Source organism: Indicator indicator, chromosome 4 (assembly GCF_027791375.1).
Source record: "Indicator indicator isolate 239-I01 chromosome 4, UM_Iind_1.1, whole genome shotgun sequence".
In the NCBI taxonomy this organism is placed as follows: domain Eukaryota; kingdom Metazoa; phylum Chordata; class Aves; order Piciformes; family Indicatoridae; genus Indicator; species Indicator indicator.
In genome coordinates this window covers 11,968,331-11,986,654 of record NC_072013.1, presented here as the reverse complement: position 1 = coordinate 11,986,654, position 18,324 = coordinate 11,968,331, and the positions used below count along the sequence as shown (strand labels likewise).

The 18,324-nt window shown below is 45.7% G+C and overlaps 3 protein-coding genes across 3 annotated transcripts; 1 reads left to right on the top strand and 2 right to left on the bottom strand.

Annotated features, from left to right (window-relative positions):
• The first annotated feature begins 5,550 nt into the window (after positions 1-5,550).
• C1QTNF4 (C1q and TNF related 4) lies at positions 5,551-6,651 on the top strand. Its single transcript, XM_054400784.1, has one exon. It carries the CDS (start codon positions 5,554-5,556, stop codon positions 6,649-6,651), a length of 1,098 nt encoding a protein of 365 aa, XP_054256759.1. The 5' UTR covers positions 5,551-5,553.
• A 2,077-nt stretch (positions 6,652-8,728) lies between these two features.
• Positions 8,729-11,289, bottom strand: FAM180B (family with sequence similarity 180 member B). Its single transcript, XM_054400822.1, has 3 exons — positions 11,223-11,289; positions 9,655-9,734; positions 8,729-9,172 (listed from the first exon to the last, which is right to left on the bottom strand). The coding sequence occupies exons 1-3, from the start codon at positions 11,287-11,289 to the stop codon at positions 8,729-8,731; spliced, it is 591 nt and encodes a 196-aa protein (XP_054256797.1).
• Positions 11,290-13,893: 2,604 nt separating this feature from the next.
• NDUFS3 (NADH:ubiquinone oxidoreductase core subunit S3) lies at positions 13,894-18,322 on the bottom strand. The gene is made up of 7 exons (XM_054400498.1): positions 18,277-18,322; positions 18,095-18,169; positions 16,949-17,046; positions 16,530-16,679; positions 14,972-15,097; positions 14,559-14,678; positions 13,894-14,140 (listed from the first exon to the last, which is right to left on the bottom strand). The coding sequence occupies exons 1-7, from the start codon at positions 18,320-18,322 to the stop codon at positions 13,973-13,975; spliced, it is 783 nt and encodes a 260-aa protein (XP_054256473.1). The 3' UTR covers positions 13,894-13,972.
• Between the last annotated feature and the right edge of the window lie 2 nt (positions 18,323-18,324).

Genomic DNA, 18,324 nt, shown 5'->3' with positions numbered 1-18,324 from the left:
AACGGGGAGCAGAGTTTCCCACCCTGTGAGCATCTTTGGTTGTGTTGCTAAATCAGCTCCTAGCACTCAGTAAGCTAAGACACAAATAGGAGACAGAAATGCTTTTTGTTGTCATTGCATGCAGTCCCAGCTGGCACTCAGCTGTCCATTACTTCCCTTAGAGGATGGCTGCTGGACTCACTGGGCTCATCCTAACTGGTGATTCGATTCTAGCTTTTACCTGGGTGGGTAAGTCTTAGAGCAATGACTGGACGGCAGCATTCCAGCGAGTGGGGGAATAGGGTGGAGGCAGCAACTTCAGGCACATAATTCCAGGGAAAGTGAGAATTACATTCCCACTCAAATGGGAGGGAGAAGGAACAGGTGTGGCTATGCAGCTAGAAAAGAGAATAGGCAATATAAACCTAAAAGTTGTTCCTTTTTGTAGTTGGGATCTTACACCACAGTTAAAATCATGTACTGGCTGATACTAAGTGCAGGAGCACAGAAAGGAAATTGAGGACAGAGAGGACAATGAACAGACCTCGAGAGTATACCATAAGTTCCAGTATCTCTTTATGGTATTTCCACAATCTCATGTGCAACAATCTTCAGCAGGAAGATGAAACATAAAAGTTGTGATTCCTGTAATATATAGACAGCCAAAATGACTTTCCTATTCAGTGCACTTGCATGGATGTCAGCTTCCCCGGCTCCTGTTAATTCCTACCTTTAACAGTTATTTTCATTCCAATAAGTGTATGAGGTGAGAGCTATCCCTGACAGGTTTGCTGAATGATTTGGCATATGAATGGAATTGGCAGTATGGAATAGGAAGGAAAGCTAGTGCAGTCTATGTCTAATTGGAATACTTTCATCCTGGTGAAATTTCCTTTTGTCTGTAAGTACTTCTTACAACTAAGGATTGAAAGAAAATTGACAAATAGGGCATTAGCTGTGGGAATAGCATAGGAACCTCCTGCTCTGGTCTGCATGGCTGGAGGGTGAAAATGTGCTTTCAACTTCACTGAAGGAAGCTGCTTCTTCGTAGAATCATAGAATGGTTCTTAGATGCATAAAGTGTGATTTAAACAAATGAAATAATAAGTACTCATAGCAGATTCTGTAAGTACCTGCCTGCAGTCTCTGATCTGTTGGTAGACTTTCATTTGTTAATGGAAGGAGTGGGTATGTTTGCCAGAGATAGAGTTTTCCACACTGGAAGGAAGTTGGGTAGGAAAACTGAGCCATGGTATGTAACAATGAAACAGAATAAAGGGGCTAGATGTGAGCTGATTGCAGAGCACTGATTCTGATGCCTATCTGGTGTCACAGCTCAGTTTACCCAAATCATTATAATGCAGAGATGCTTTTTTAAAACAACAACATTTTCTATAGAGGAATACTTTCTATATTAGTGCCATGCAGTTGTCATTGAAGGGGTGGCTTATCATTTCCAGAAAGCATCCTGTATGCTTCAGTGTTGTACCTCTCTGGATTGTTCCAGAGTTCAAAAACACATATTCGTCAAGAGCAGAGAAAGGCCAAAGCCATGAGTGAATCCCTGATTTTCTCACACAGTCCTCTTCATACAGATTTTGCTTTTGAGGATCTGTTGCAATTAGTTTCTTCTCGATGTTGGAAGAAGTGATTCATTTGCATCATTATCTGATGCTCTTAATCTGTATTAGATGAGTGGAACAGACGGTATGTGGTATCTGGGGAAAAAAATCTTGCTAACTCTAGTCCAGGAGGGCTGTTCATTACACAGGCTTCCACTGATTCAAATAATTGAAACATCTGCAGCTGTCCTTAAATATTAGAGTGAGAGCTAGGAAGAACAGGGCTTTGCTCTTGTAGTTTACATGATTTTAAGAACTTCAAGCAGTTGATTCAATTTCACTGCTTCACTTTAGTTTTATATCTCATTCTTCAGCGATCTTCTGGGTAAAACTCCCTCTGAAATGAAAGGACTCCTGCCTAAGGTAAGAGTAGAGAATCTAGCTCATTAATATTTTGGAATAAAAAGAAAACTCTTGTGAGTTTTCCAAGAAGATGTGGTCTGCAAGTCTAGCAATGGGGTGACCTTTGTACTACTGGGAGTCCTTTTGTAAATTGTTTGATTCTGTTTTGGGACAGAAAACTCACCTCCAACAAGCACAAAGCTATTAAAATTTGGTAAATTCTGTCTCTTTCTTTCCACAAAAGATTTGCAACTCCTGTTCTGCTCTGTGAGTCACTACCATTTTAGCCCCTTCTTTCCAGGCCATTAATTTCATGTCAGTGCCTTTGAGAACCGTTTAGCTCCATCATGTGTTTTGTGCCTCCTATTCCAAAATTAGTTTCTTGCCTTCTTCCCTGGGGGCTGCAGTCTCTGTTGGTACTGCTTAGTGCAAAGGCAGCAGCATGCCTTGGTGGGTCTGCTTAGCTTCATCACATACTTCTGTGGTGTCACCATGATAAGGAGTGGGAGGGGAGAGGACAAAGGGCTGTGATCCATATGTAGATGTAGTAAGACTAATACAGCTATTGCATGTGACATGTGGCCCATTCTGAAGACCCACTCTGCACCCCTAGCCCAGGTCTTTTCACCTCACTCTGCAGTTTTACAGCTTAAGCCATCGCATGAGCTCCAGGCTGATACCACAGTGTCTGTTGCCAACCTCACATCTCTGGTTCTCTTTCCTCTTTGCTGGAAGAAAGCTATCCCAGTAAGAGAAGCATTTGCTGGAGGGACAATGGAGAATTTTGAAATCTTTATCTTTCAGACTAGCAAATCTGAATGCTAATATTCAAGTCCAAGAGCTGTCATGAGTTGCCTCTTTATGGCAGCCCTGTAGCTAGCTGAATCTTCCTAATGATTGGCAAACTATTCTTAGACTGGTTTAGTGTGAGAGACAGTTATTAGATACTTTCTAAATTCTTTTTTAAAAGATAAGAACCTAAATAGTCCTGAAAGTGGTGAGTGGGAGCTGTCAAGGAAGCAACTAGCTAAGGAAACACAGCATAATTAACTGCCTTATATAAATGACCTGCTAGTAAGTTATTGAGAAGAGCTGATAACTGGGACTTCAGCAGCAGAGTCTTTGCAACCATAACTGAGTGATCCAACCTTTTATAGGTGACCTTGTTACAGAGAAATTAGCTTTGGGACAGAAACAAGGGTAGTGGTCATTTGAAGGAACACAAGGTCAGATTTGCTATGGAGTTTATTAAACCGTTTTGCCTTTTTGTGTTGTTTTGGCCAGCAGTGACATACTTGCAGCATGTTTCCTGCTTTCAGATACACTGAGCAAGCTCTGCAGCACAGGCAGTGCTTTAGAACCAGGTTGGTTAGTGCAGCTGGAAACGCAACTGCCAATCCCCCTCCTGTCATTTTTTGTCTCAAGGGCATGCAGCCATGTCACAGTCATCCTGGTTCTCCATGTGGCCACACCATGGTGATCTTCAGAATAACAGTCAATGAGTATGAATCAGAAACATCTAGTAGCCCTTATAAGTTTGCCTTTAGAGCTTGGTTTTGCTGTGCTGGAAGCTGAGATGAGCTTGCCATACTAGGTGTAGCACTCTGCAAAACTACTACTGCTGAAGCAGAGGCTGAGCTCACAGTGTGACAGTTTGGGATTTAGTTCTTGGTGGCCTATTAGTGTTGTTTAAATGGCAGCAATAGCCAAATAGCTCACAAACATGGGAAGAGAGAAAGCTTTTGCCCTGAGGAGCTCGCAAACTAAATGGCAAAGTAAGGGAGAAAAAAATAAAGACAGTGTGGAAGCAGATGCATGGCAATTAGCTATGGTTTTATAGTTCCCTTGGAAATGCTCATCAGATCTGACCTTAGGTTGTTAGTTCCATGTAAGTGAAGTTTCAGCTGTGAGAAGGCAGTAGTTTTGGGAATCAGTTACAGGATCAGGAGATTTGGCTTTAGAGGTCTATAGTGCGATGTCCTGCTGAGAGCAGGGATAACACTGAACACAGACCAGATTTTGGTGTCACTTGCAACCTCAGATGTGAGTCAACTCTCTCAAAATCCTTCAGTGCAGTCCCTGGGGTCTCATGGGTGTGCTCAGGAGAAGCAGGCTAAGTCAGGAAAGACATTTAGAATTCAAGGGCATGGAGGGAAACATTGAGATGTTTGTTGGAGGAGTATTCTAATATGAAAGTAGGATAGGATGGATACTTCTTTTTGTCTTTGCTAGTGTGTCACTTCGATATAAGTAAGTGAGAATCTAATACATTCTTATTTGTTAGAGATGCATTTCAGATTTCAGTTTTGTTCTCAAGAGTGAAGGAGCAGGGACTGTGGGTCAAGTTGAATTTCTGCTGGTGAGTGATTCTACATATCACACCTGGCCAAAACAGGATCCCATTGCCACCTCACAGTCTGTGTGGATTCTGTTTGCTTTACTTCTATTACTAGGCCATCTCAGTTGATCTTCATCCCTTTTAATTTAGGGTTTGTCTTCACCCCTCCTCGCAATGAGCCGCACGCTTTGCTCCTGCTCTGCTGGTCTGTGAATTCATTGTTTGCAGGCTGGCAAGGCCCCAGTTCTGGGGTGACAGATGGAGCAGACTGCAAACCAAGCAGTCATCTCCCAGCCTGAATGATATTTTAATAAGCACAGAGAGGTGACAGAGAGAGGAGCTGCTCACTGGAATGACTGGCAGTTTTGTTTTCAGCCTGAAAGCACTAATAGATGAGCTTTGGCCTCAGCCCAAAGGCAAAAACGAATCACAGAAGCTAGAAGCAGAAAATCCCATTAGCTCCAACTTACCCCTCTAAGGGTCAAAAAAGTCTTTTCTTTCTGGCCTATTATCCAGACAGGGAGCTGTTTCCCCGGTTTTGGTATCTTGGCTCTGTCCTAGGGATTCTGCGCTCTGGGAGACTTGCCTTTTATTTATCTTTTGTCTTCCCTCTTTTTTTTTTCTTTTCATTTCACTGATTGTTGTCTTCCTTCCTTCCCTAGACATTCCCTCTTCTAGTTTCTTTACACTCTTCACAGATTCATGGTGAAGTCTGTCCGAATAATGGGGTCTACCAAACCATTTGGCTCCTAGCTTCCAGCTCCTGTGAACCAGCTGGTGCAGTGCTAGGCAATGGCACCTGCATGGGAATCTCCAGAGCATGTGTCCATGCTCCCTGCCCTTCAGTTGGATCTCAGCTGTATAAGGCAGGGTCTGTGTAGGGCTTTGTTTCATCCTTAGTCTTGCAAATAAAAGCACTATAAAAAGGAACTCTGGCAAAGCCCCAGCAAGCTCTGGGACCCTTCTGCACCATGAGCAGCACAGCAGACAAGCTGTAGGTTAGCCAGGCTCTCAGAGAAGAAGATTCTTTTTCTTCCAGTGAGTACAGGGAAAAAAGGGCTGACTTGTGCTAGAAAATACCAAAATGGTGCTGGGATTAGAACTGAAGTATGATCTTGTATACTGATCAGAGAATGCACTGGAAACTTCTAGTATTTGGACATAGACCTTCCTGCCAATGGGAACAGATTCCAGTCTGGGTTTCAGCTAGAGTATGAACTGGAAATTAATGGGGTTGCTGCTAAAGTATGCTTCTTTTTCCTTTCAGATACAATGATGAAGGTTCAGATCATGTTTGGCTTCCTTTGCTGCATGGTTTTCCTGCCTACAGATGGCTTCCCAGCAGACACCAATACTGAATTTCGTTCTGCTTTCTCTGTGGCCAGAACCAGCAGCATGGAAGGAAGCTCTGAGATGGTCATTACCTTTGACAAAGTGTATGTGAACATTGGCAATGACTTTGATCCCAAGACAGGATTGTTCCGCTGTCGGATCCCGGGAGCCTACTACTTCTCCTTTACTGTTGGGAAATACCCAAAGAAAAACTTGTCTGTTATGCTGATGAGAAACAAGAATGAGGTGCAAGTGATTGTGTATGATGAACATCACCGCAAGGAGCGGAAGGTAGCTAGCCAGAGTGCCATGCTGCAGCTTGACTACGGTGACACCGTTTGGCTGCGTTTACATGGAGACCCCAAGTATGCTCTTTACAGCAATGTGGGCCCCTATACAACTTTCAATGGCTACCTGATCTATCCAGACACTTCTGCCTTCTTCCAGAATGCTCTTAGCTCTCAGGAGCTAGGGCCACACCATCACACTGCTCAGCAGCTTCCTGGAGAGCAGAAGGAAGCTTCGCAGCGACGTGTGTTATCCGATCAGCCAAGCAGGGAACAAGACCCTCGCTCTGCATTTTCTGTTGCCCGCTCGGAAAGCCTCCTGGGCACAGATGACAAGCAAACCCAGCATGAACCAATCACGTTTGACACAGAGTTTGTGAACATTGGAAAAGATTTCAATTCCTCCACTGGTATCTTCACCTGCCGTATACCTGGTGCATACTATTTCTCCTTCACCATTGGCAAAATGCCCTTTAAAACTATGTCAGTGAAGCTTATGAAGAACCACAATGAGGTGCAAGCCATGATCTATGATGACAACCACTCCAAGAGGCGAGAGATGCAGAGCCAGAGTATCATGCTGCCTCTGCAGTATGGAGACACCATCTGGCTCTACAGCCATCAGCATGATGGCTATGGTGCCTACAGCAACCATGGCAAGTACATCACCTTCACAGGCTTTCTGATCTACCCAGAGGCTCAGCCAAGGTGGCTTCCAGGTGCCAGCTCACCACAAGGATCAAATAACTAAATGGAGACCTGAAATGAGCATAAGAAGAGCCAAAGTGCCATGAACTTGGGTACAGCTCCTCTTCGAATATCATCCTCTACTTTGAGCATGCTCTCATGTGTCCAGTGTTGTCCCTATGCTGCACGCGTGTGCCTTGTCTGCAAGGCCACTGCTGTGTCTGCCATTCACCCCTAGAATGGTCCTTACTTGTTGTCTGTGCCTGTCCTGTGCTGGTGTTTGATTTCAACATAAAGCATGAGGTAGTTTTGGGGCAGGGGTGGGGTGTTCTGTTGAGGTGGATGCTGAGGATCAGAGAACACTGCAGCCGTGTGACTGCAGACCCCCAGCATCTGGAGAGCAAAGGGTGTGATTACTTTCCTTGTGTATTTGGGGAGGGAATAAATGTAACAGAAATGAATGTAATAAAACCACAAAATATGTAACATTTTCTCAGACTGGAATTTGTGGTTACTTGTGAAACTTGTGTGCTTCACACTGGCTGAGGTACCAGCTCAGGAGAGGAAGGATGGTAGGAGCTGCAGTGTGTGATAGAGAGCCAGTCTGTGTGGCCACACTCTTGTCATCAGTGTGGGTGCAGTGTTGGTACTTCTTATAGGGAGCAGGGCTAGTCTGCAGCCTCCCCTGCCTCTGTCACTCCATACCTATCCTAGACATCAAACGCTGGGAGCGTATTTGGGAAAAGAATGAAAGGTGGAGATTGGAGGTGTGTAAAAAAGCAGCACAAGAATAGAAGAACATTAGGTGTAACACTTATTTGCCAGGAGTTACATTCCTACAGCCTTTGGGGAAAACCAACCAACCAAACCTCAGCAAATATAAGCAACAAATCAGCTTCTTTATGAACTGTGTAAATCTATCTTCTGTCACAGCCCTACACTGACCTCTAAAACCATTCCCTGTGGCACCTTGCTTCCAGGCTTGTTATTTCTGCCTCACCATTTTCCCTTCTCATCTGCTGGGCAATGGCAGCTTGGAAAAATATGAACTAGGTCAAATGCTAGCAGTTCCCACTTTGAAAATCACACATGCCTCCTCGCCGGAGCATGGAAAATTAGGAGTGTATTCATAGAAAGGGCATTCTGGATCCCATCATCTAAGCATATGCTGTGAATGTTCATAATTAATGTACCTGTAATGGCAGTGGGAGGGCTAGTAGAAACAAAACAAAAATAAAATCAAAACCCGCCAGAGTAGATAATTACATTTATTTAATTCCACAATGCAATGCGTAAGAGAAAGGCTAATGATCCCTTTCTGTCAGATAATCTTATTTCTGATTTTGAGGGGAGAGAGCGTGTTTTTATTACGTTTGACTTGTAAAGTGCCATAGCTGTACGAAATAACTTCACAGAAGAGGTAAAACTGCTGAGGAAATAACTAGGTCACAATGCCTAGGAATATAAATGAGATTTATGGAAGTATATTCCAAAGTGACAATGGGCACAAAGCAGTGCACATCTGAAAATATGATATGCAAACGCTTGAAAACTTCATGGAATACATATGTTTTTGAAGTTGCTTTTTTAAAGAAGAATGAATACATGAGGTGGAAATTACTATGGATACATAAAATGTGATGCCATGTGAGCAGAAAGACGAAATTAAATGTGACCTATATCATGAAACACAACAAAATCTGCTTAGCTGGTTCCTGGGGAGGAGACAAGAACCTGCATTTGGCAGAAACTACCAAGGGGAATATAAGGAGGCTGGGCTGAATTGTCTGAAATGAAGTCAGTTAAGACAGCAGTGTATCATCCTGGGAAAATCTGCCAGGTCATCTCCCCAGTAAGCATCGGCAACAGAGAACATCTGAGCAGCACTGCCCCCTTCAGCACAGCCTGCCTGAGAAACGGGAAGAAAACCAAGAAAGGGTCAAGCACATTTTATAGTTTTGCCCTATTTTGTCTAAAAATAAAAGCTTGAGTAGCCTTAGAAGGTTGCTAGTGCAATGCAGAAAGCAGGACAGAAGGTGATGATGTATTTCTGTAGAGTCCTGGATAACGTGGAAAGCATCCCAAGTAACCAGGGACGCAGCTGCAGTCAGGTGTATCCTTTCCTGCAGCAGCTGTCCTTTTTAAGTGTCTCTCTTGGTCCTGGCCAGGTTAGAATGATAGGAATGTTTCAGGGATGCCAAATGCGAAGGCTTCTCCTGCCAGGGCCAGGAAGCCAGGAGGAGGGTGGTATTTGCAGGGCAGAGCTCCTTGCACAGGTCACGAAAAATTTCATCAACCAGCTGAGAGAAAAAACGAATCCAGAGATTTTTATCCAGACCCTGCACGGAGCGAACCTGGTAGGCACAGTAAACACTGGTGAGAAGAAGGCGGTCAAACTGCAGCGCAGGCAGGGGGGTATCAGTCAGTGAATAGTATCTCAGATGCTGCTCCACCTCTGGCGGTGTTTTGGGAACTTCATCCTCTAAAATGTGCATGAGCCGCCGCGCTGGGCGCAGGGAGGCCAGCTCCTCATCCCACAGCTGGATTGTCCCATTGGCCTGCATATCCAGTCCTCCCCAGAGCATCTGGAAGAGAAGAGCAGCATGTGCACAGAAAGCCCAGCACAAACCTCTGCCAGTGAGCAATGAAGTCATCTGCAGTGCCACCAGATCTCGAGCTGCTGCCTGACTTGCTGCCCACAGCCCACCTAGTCCTGCTCTGTCTGCCCCTGTGCCAGCCCCACACCCCTCTTCTGACCAACCCCACATCTGTTTCCCCATGGCACCACTCCACTCTTGCCTCCCACCCTGCCTCTCCTACTGCAGTCCTGCCTGCAGCAGCTCCCTGGCCAGGCTGCCATGGCTGCGGGTTGTGAGCTCCCTTCAGCTGCACCCTTCAGTGGGAGGGAGCACAAACACAATTCGGGCACCACCAAGGTGTTTTCCAGGTACTTCCAAAAGCCGGCAGGGATGAGAACAGGCAGAACATGCGAGTTTTTATGTGCAGGCACATGGGAACGTGGCTGCTAACAGTGCCTTGGCCCAGGGGCCCCCAACACTGCAGAGACCTCTAACATGATGTCAGCGTCCTCTGGGCCATGATGGGGTATGCTGGTGCTGGCACTGTCCCTTCTGTGAGGATGTTCATCTGCAAGACATCAGGCAGAGTTTGATAACACAAGACCATTGCCCTTCCTGTTTATTTTTGTCATTTGGTTCTCAATAACATCTTCAATATTTGTGAGCTGCCAAACATGACAGATGCTGACCACGGGATTTTGGTGAGCAAAACAAGCTTTTAAAGAGAAACAGAAGTGGTTAGGGGAGGCAAGTGTCAGTTTTGGATATGATAGTGCTTAGTCCTGAGCTAAAGTGTAGGGCACCAAAGATTCTTGCTTTGACAGGCAGCAAGGAAGTCCCTCATGCCTTGCATAGATGGGTTTGAACTGAGGGATTGGGTGGGTTGGTTGTTTTTACAGCGTCCTGGTGAATTCAGGAGAGGCTGCATCCCTCCATTCTCTGTGTTGGTCAGTGTAGTCATGTAGCCAAGACCCTCTTCACTTCTTACAGACTCATCCTTCAGGTCAGGAAACATGAAATGGAAAAAGCTTGTATAAATAATAAGCTCTCTGACACTTCTTTTAAAATTATTTTTATGTGGATGAAGGCTTTTCTTATAAAAAAGAGGGAGAATTTCTGTTGAGTACTCCAGAGTTTAGGTCAGCATGTGCTTCAAAAAAGTAGGAAAAAGATTTAACACTGTATGTGTGGTGACTACCGAAAGCCCCACTTCCACCTTTCCACCCTTGATTAAAGCTTCTCAGGGTGATGCCTGAGCTGCCTGAAGACTCTCATTGCCATTCCCCCCCAACACACAGACTGCTTAGGGGTGTTCTCCACACAGCTGCAGGCACTCTGGTCCAAGCCAGCTGTGCCTTTGGAATGTGAGCAGGGATGTAGCTGCTCTTTCCTTCTCCTCCATAGATGTCAGCTGCAAAGTCAGTGCATTTGTTGAACAGCTGCCAAACTGCTGTTATGAGTAACTGCCTCATAAATATATGCAGTGTTAGATTTTTGAGTAGAGTAAAACAAAAGCCAAGCAAAGCATAACAAATAATGTATTGAAGTGATAATGTAAGTATTCTCTGGAGGTAGGAATATTGTCCCTTACTTATTTAGTCATTCAACAGGATGGGGGGGCTTTCCCCAAAAAACATCTAGAAAATCCACAAACAGTATAGCAGGATCACAGGATATTAGGAGTTGGAAGGGACCTCTGGAAATCTTTAAGTCCAACCCCCCTGCCAGAGCAGGACCATAGAATCTAGTGCAGGTCACACAGGAATGCATCCAGACAGGTCTTGAAAGTCTCCAGAGAGTATTGCAGGAGCAGACTTTTTCAATAGAGATCAAAGAAAACCCTCCCTCTGCCACCAAAACCAGCATCAGGTCTTTATCCTGTGAATAGGTACAAGTGCCTCCCACAGCAGACAGCCCGCACTGGAACTCAAGCTCTCTCCCTGCCAGCACAGCAAGCAGACACCTTAGACCAGGACTGAAGCAGAATTGTGTTGCTGGCATTTCAGGGACCTGTGCCAAGCCCAGCAGCCGCTTCACTAGCGGGTGTTCTTCCTACCTGTCAGCCTCTGGGACCCAGCAAGCACGCAGAGGATCAGCCAGTTGCTGAGCTGTGCCCTGGCCATGGCAGCCCGGACACTCTGCCGTGGGCCCTGCCTGCGGGATGCCAGAGCCATTTGCTGTCACGTCTGCCCTCGTCGCTTCTGGTCCCAGCAGCCTCTCTTGGAACCGATCCTCTTTTCTGTATTTCTGTTTGCAGTCCCAGGAAGGGCTTGCAGTTCAACTTGCTGACCCTGAAGGATATTTTCCATCATATTTGGAAACTTGGAAGACTGTTGTGAAGTTTTTGGCAGAACTACTTAAGCTTAATTTCTGAAAACTGATTTTGCGTTGCAATTTGTTAGGGGAGCCTATTAGTTGCAAGAAATTTCACTCCATGGGACTGCCTCTGAAGAAGGGAGAACCTCCTATTCCCTTCTGCTTTCACAGAGCACCTCTATCATACCTCCACAACACTTCTGCTCAGCTCCTTGGCTTCATTTCCAGCTTTCCTGAGTCTGAAAATCTGCAAACAATCCTGAAACGTCACAAACAGATAAGACCAGCAGTCTGCAGAGAGTCATGGAGGGGCAGCAGCTGCCAAAATACACAAGAAGGCAGAAGAGACGTCACTTGTTCAGTTCTGTATCAAACCTCCCAGAGGGAGAATTTGATATATGGACCTAGCAAACAGCAAGGATCAGAGCCACCTGGGTTTTAGCCCCTCATCATCATCTCCTGTGCCAAGATTTCTGCGTGACAATGAGCATCAGAATGCGAGGACGCAACAGTCCCTGGGCTGGGTCTGTCTGGCAGGTGCTTGGAAGATGAAGAGAAGGCTGAGGAAAGAAGGGAAGGAAGGACATACATAGCTCCCATGGAAGGTGAGGTTCAAGTTACTGAAGGTGAGGAAGATGATGTTGAGGGAAGTAGGAGTGAAGCACTGACTGTAAGCAGGCAGAACCTCCACTGTTATGCAGGGCATTGTGTCCAACATTTCTTGATGTTATCTCAATCTCAAACCTATGCACAAACATTATGTTTAAATGGCAGTTTTTCTTCTGCTCCTGCTCCCACCAGTCTTCTGATTTAACGCACTGGGAAATAACTCGTTTGTGATACACAGACCATGAGTCTTGGCATGGTGCCTCAAGCAACCTGGGATGGGGGAGGGAGAATGTGGGGGGAATTGTGCTGCATAAAGAACTTTCACAGTAACAGAAGTGGTGCCAGGAACTCCTCTCTTGTGCAATAGGCATCTGCAGGCAAAAAGAGCCACTGCAACAGGAAACAACCAGATGTGGAATGTGGTGTAGGAAGAAGTGCATTTCCAATTCAATCGGCTCAATTGGTGGCAGATGCAAAGTGGAACTAAGAGTTGTATTCTGATTTGCATTCCCTTCTCTTTCCTCTTTCCCATAGAGCTGCAACTGTTGAGGTGAGCGGCAAATGACACAAATTTTAACTGGAGAACACTGCCTGAGTCACATCCCAAATACTGCCAACCACAGTGGCCTGAAATAAATTCAAACCAAACCAAACCAAGAATTTAAGAAGCCCATGCTTAAGGCTGTGGGAGAAACAAACAAATATGAACCTGATTCTTACCATACAGTTCAGCTCTTTATTCTTGGAAACAGATCACACTGTAGTCTCAGTAAGTGCTTTTCACTTTTTTCTTGATTATTGTCCTATCCCTTCCTCCATCCCATACTCTAACCTCCCACAACCCCTTTTTTTAGTTAGTGCTTTCATAATTTAAAAGCTTAAATACTGAGTGATTCAGGGACTCCCTACAAACAGCTTGTAAGATATTTCATGAAATCTCTTAAACTTAAATTTTCAGATCTTAATGAGGTCAGCTTTCTGCTGCAGAACTGCAATGTGCATGCTCTGGAGTAAGGACAAGGGACATTATTAATTGATGACTGCTGTAATGTCATCTTCAAACAGCTAGGAAGTGGACTAAAACTAGTGATTTTCCAGCTGTTTTGGTGAGAGCTGAGCTCTTCCCACATGAGCAAAGATAGGGGCAATGCTATTATAACGTACAGTTCAAAGTAACTGGAGTAGGGACAAAAAGGCACAGACTCTTGCCTATAGGATGAGGGAAGAGAGATACTTTTGACTGGAAAAACCACAACCTGAAGATACTGGAGAAAGTACAGACTGATTGTGAGAAAAAGCCGGAGTGAGACAATGGCATGTGAGAGATTACCTGCAACTCCTCCTTTTGCCCGGGGAACAGACGCTGACCCAGTTGTCAAGGAAACAATGCATGGATTTCCGGTGGTTTTGGTCTGGATCCAGGTACATGTTTTGTGTGTCCTAACAACCGCATCAGAACTGTTTACAAGAGCTTTGCCTGTTTGCTGTAAGATTATGATCTCCCCAACACCCATCTCAGAGCTCAGATCCTGCTGTCCCATGGTTTAAGCTGCACAGCTGCTTAAACAGGACAGTGTCAAGTGAGTGCTCCAGGCAGGGACAGGCATCAATAGTGTGCAGAAAGCACCCGAGCACTCCAGTCACTTTGCACTTCCTGCACTCCAGTCAATTTGCAAACCAAACAGACAAATTCAGTGTCCTCCAACTCAAACAGCTACCAGTTAGATGATCAATAAATTAGCACTCCTCACCCTGTGCTGTTCATCAAAAACACCATTATTCATGACAACAACAGGCAAGAATCTCTTATCAATGTTTATTATTATAAATACTGTGCTAGAACAGAAAGGATAGTGGCTGTGCATCTGCTCCATTCTGCAGCTATTTTGCATCTTCTTTCTTGGCTCCAGCTTCTATTTTCAGGGTTTCCGGTGCTGGGCGATAGGCAGGAAATGCCTCCCAAGGACTGTTCAGATCAAACTTGCGGAATTCCTGGGATAGCTCAACAGGCTCTGCCACTACCCGTTTCACCTCATCATCATACCGCAGCTAGGAGAGCGCAAAGGACACAGGCCAGTCATTTTCCCACAGTCCCCATAGCACTTCTGCTATTAGCTGTACACAGTAATGACCCAGATCACCCTCTGGTACAGGCAATCCTACTTCTTATGCCTCTGTCACAGCTTTGATTCTCCTCATTATTCATCAGATGCCACCAAGACCTCTGGACTTTACAGGAAAACCCTTCTTCTTTGCTACTAGGTACCTCAAGTGCCCTAACTAACCACTCTGAATTAGGAGTGCCCAGCCTATAAACCATATGAGGTCCACACGTTTAGTTCACCATATGACAAAGGAGTTTCTCCTGAGTCACTGGAATAAGCTGATTTGTCTACCTGGCATTGCTGGGGCCTGCTCTCATGAATCTTTAGCAGTTTGTAGCTTCAGACATGAGTGTATCTCCTACCTCCACGTAACCAGAGAGTGGAAAGTCCTTCCGGAAAGGATGGCCCTCGAACCCATAGTCTGTGAGGATTCGCCTTAGATCAGGGTGGTTGGCGAAGAAAACACCAAACATGTCCCAGATCTAAACGAAAGAGAGCCAAATGAGTTGAATTAGATTAGAAAAAAACAAAACCCTTCATGTATTATGTCCATAAAAGTTCAGTTATGTTCCTGGCTCTGTGCAGTTCCAGCTAAGCTGATGCAGGAACTCAATCAAAAGCAAATCAAACACAAAAAAAAGCAAATCTCCTACTCTAAAAAGGTGACCAAGGAAACACTTCCGTCTTTCTTCCTCAGAGCCACAGGAATCAATTTAATCAGGAAACCACAACCCATGCCCAACACAGCTGTGCTCCCAGATACACTGCAACTCACCTCCCTCTCGTACCAGTTTGCTGCCTTGTGCACGGACACGGCTGAGTCGAGGGGTGTCAGCTCGTCGGTGTATGTCTTCACACGGATACGGGTGTTGAACCGCAGAGACAGGAGGTTGTACACAATCTGAAGCAGAACAAAGCAAGGCATTGGTCTCATGTGGCACTAACAGGTCTCTCTGCAGTACAACAGTGGCTAAGCAAGGACACCTGAATATGGTTTCAAACATTCCTTAGCAGCAGAATCACAGCCAGCACTTCAGAGCTGGGCATTAAAAGACACCATCACGACTCAGGTTCCAGGAGCTTATGGCTTTGGTCCTTAAAAGTGTAACAAAACTTACGCAATTTAGAAAACATGACTGATGGAGAAGAGCTAAAGTATCCTGAAGAAATCCTGAAAAAAGAGAATACTGACGGGTGGAGAGATTTGACAACAGGCATTCAATGACCTGTCACAAAGAAAATGGCAATCAACTACTAGCTTTCTCCCACTGGATGCTGGTAAGAAGAAATACACTGACTTTTCAGCAAAGGAAACAACAGACGTCTGATCAGCTGACAGATGGCAAACCTGCCATTCCTCAGTCTCACTCTCTGAGCAGCTGTGGGTAAGTGATTTAATATCACAAGATAAGCCAAAGAGGGAAATAAATCAGTTACTTTCCATTATTCTTGTCACTCACTGGGAACTAAACATATCCCAGTTCACTCCTCTCACCCAAAAGACAGTTTGCCCAGACTAATTATGGGAAGACAGAGAGCTCTTTGTGAGGCTGCCCAAACTATGGCCAGCCTCATACAGTATGCCAGCCCCAGCTATCTTCTGCCACTGTCTTGGACAAATCTTCCAAAGTTAAACTACAGTAACATTAGCAATACTACTGTGAGGAAAGCTTTTTCACAGTAGGGGGAAATATGCTGAGCCTATGGTTTCCCCAGAGACATATCTTTTCTATCTTGATGTGCAGCTGAAAGGCTCTATGGTGGGAAGCTCAAAAGTACCTAAGGGAATAATATCTCCAATGTTCACTGAAAGTTAGCAGAAGTTCAGTGCTCAAAACCTTCTGAGAGCTTTCTGAACACCTGCTTGTCCCAACTTTCAGAGAATGTTTTAAAAACATCTAAACACTTTTTGTTTTGTTTTTAGAAGAAGAAAATTGTTATGAAGATTGATTGGATTTAAAGGAAAACATGATCAGTTGTGTTGACTGCAGCATGGAAGACAGAAGGGCCCCAACTTGCATCTGGTCAGAAAAAAGCCTCTAGACATTGCTGAAACCAAACAAAAAAAAGAAAAATTAATAAATAAAGAAGTTAATTAATAAATGGGGAGAGACTTTCAAATTAGCACAAAAGGAAAGCCAGGCTAAGAACCCATGCAGTATCAGACCTACTACTGCTTCCTTGGTCAACAATTAAACAACGCCTAGCATTTCAGAACAGATTTTCTTTTCGCTGTCCAAAAGCAAAATCTGTGGTCAGAGCTGCAACCCCCCCCCAAGAGCCATCAGCACTCACAACACTCTGCAAGTCCTATGATGACCAGCAGCTCTTACCTCAAAGCGGTACTGCCGGGAGGGGACATCCACAGCAGTCAAGTCAGCCAAGGATTTGAACTGGGCATTAGTGTGGTCTCGAAGGAAGGTCAGAACCGGAATAATTCCATCTGGATGGATCAACAGTTCCAGTTCATTGAAACAGGTCACCTGATGAAAACAGTGGAAAGGGCACGAGGAACACCAACAGCCTGATCAAACATTGCACTGAATCCAGCAGAACATCCAAACAAAGCGAGTATGTGGTACAGCAGACACATAATGGCATCAGATAAAGGGGCTCAGTAACAGTAGTGACTTTCATGTAGTTCTGACAATCTTTCGCCCCCAGAACAACTTCTGGAAACAGCTGACAAACAAGTGGTGTGTTCAGTGGGTCCTGTTGCCCCAACAAGAACAACTTCTCAGACAGCACCTACCTGTACTTGCTGGATGTATTTGGGCAGAATCTCAGCCACATACTCCCCAAAAGCACACAGCTGCTTCTGTTCTACTTCATTTTTTGGTCTGACAGTAGCTAAGGACAAAAACAAAGTTCCTAAGATCATGGCTAGGAATACAGAAAGAAGACCAGCAACTCCCATCCCTGACTTAAAAATCCCTTTCATCAGTCTAGCTGTCTCTCAGGATCTCTGACAGAAGCCAGGCAGCTTCAGCCTCAGATAACTTGCAGAGTTTTTTTAATGGTCAATCTGAATCTAAACACAACATATTTGCACAATGGAATATATAGGACACTGTAACAGAGACCAGACTACAGCAACATACATGTGCTGTTGTACACAGAGCATGGAACTAGAGACTTGGATAAGAAAGAGAATGTGTGTCAGTGCTAGGCAGAATTTTTAGTGTGTGCTGTGAATACAGTTGGAGGGACAGTCCGACAGGATGATGGAGAAGAAATAGCAAGACAGAGGCAGAGATGACAAAACAATCTGAGCTGACATCCTGTTCATGACACTCAGCCAGGGTCCAAAAAGGGTCTAAGATAATCCTGGGTTTGTTTGATGTGCCAACACCCCCGTCATCCAAACAACCTGGGATCTCATCTTGTTTTTTTTTTTTTTCCTGTTTTTTTCTGTTATGATTACAAATACTCCTCAAAGATCAGAGCAATGAAGCTGTTGCCCAGCTGGGGCAGAGTATGCGAGCAGAGCCACGAGGAAGGCTATAGACGGCAATCTAAGGCAAGCAAGTGGCTACCAACGGAGCTAATCTTTGGCACAAGAACATGGATCCCTGCATGACCGGTGCCTGCCATTTGTGACAGTCACTGACGGGGCCGTGTTGCACAGAAACGCCCCGAGGGTAGCCGGACAGCCTGGGTCCGGGCCAGGAGCTGCCAGAGCCACCAGGCAACTGCACGGCCACTGGGAGTGGTAACAGAGACACTCGGGCCGCTGGCAGGGACACTGGCGGGGCCGCTGGCAGGGACACTGGCGGGGACACTGGCGAGGACACCGGCGCTTGTCTCGGGCTCCTCCACTGCCTTCCCAACCCACTGGCTCCAATCGCCGACTACGCCAGTTCCCGCCCCGCTCCCGTCGCTAGCCCCGCTCACTCACGGCGAGTCTCGGTGGTGGAGCTCGCTGCCAGCCGGGCCTGGACCTGGGCCTGCGCCGCCGCCGGGCCTGCGCCGGCTGCAGAGAGAAACAAACATGTCTCACCCACCACCAACCTCCGGCCCCTGCCCACGGGCTGGCCGAGCCCTGCCGCCGCCGCCGCCTCCCGAACCCGCCACACTCACCTCGCAGCGCGGCCCGCACCAGTCCCCGCGTTACTGCCAACAGCATCC

Excerpts from the sequence above, each read along its gene's own strand:
- C1QTNF4 (XM_054400784.1), top strand. The coding sequence starts at position 5,554 with ATGATGAAGGTTCAGATCATGTTTGGCTTCCTTTGCTGCATGGTTTTC.
- FAM180B (XM_054400822.1), bottom strand. The coding sequence starts at position 11,289 with ATGGCCAGGGCACAGCTCAGCAACTGGCTGATCCTCTGCGTGCTTGCT. Across the intron at positions 9,735-11,222 it reads TGGGTCCCAGAGGCTGACAG|ATGAACATCCTCACAGAAGG; the intron begins GTAGGAAGAACA and ends GATGTCTTGCAG. Across the intron at positions 9,173-9,654 it reads ACGCTGACATCATGTTAGAG|ATGCTCTGGGGAGGACTGGA; the intron begins GTCTCTGCAGTG and ends CTTCTCTTCCAG.
- NDUFS3 (XM_054400498.1), bottom strand. The coding sequence starts at position 18,322 with ATGCTGTTGGCAGTAACGCGGGGACTGGTGCGGGCCGCGCTGCGAG. Across the intron at positions 17,047-18,094 it reads CTCCACCACCGAGACTCGCC|CTACTGTCAGACCAAAAAAT; the intron begins GTGAGTGAGCGG and ends TTTTGTCCTTAG. Across the intron at positions 14,141-14,558 it reads CACTCTCTGGTTACGTGGAG|CTGCGGTATGATGATGAGGT; the intron begins GTAGGAGATACA and ends GCGCTCTCCTAG.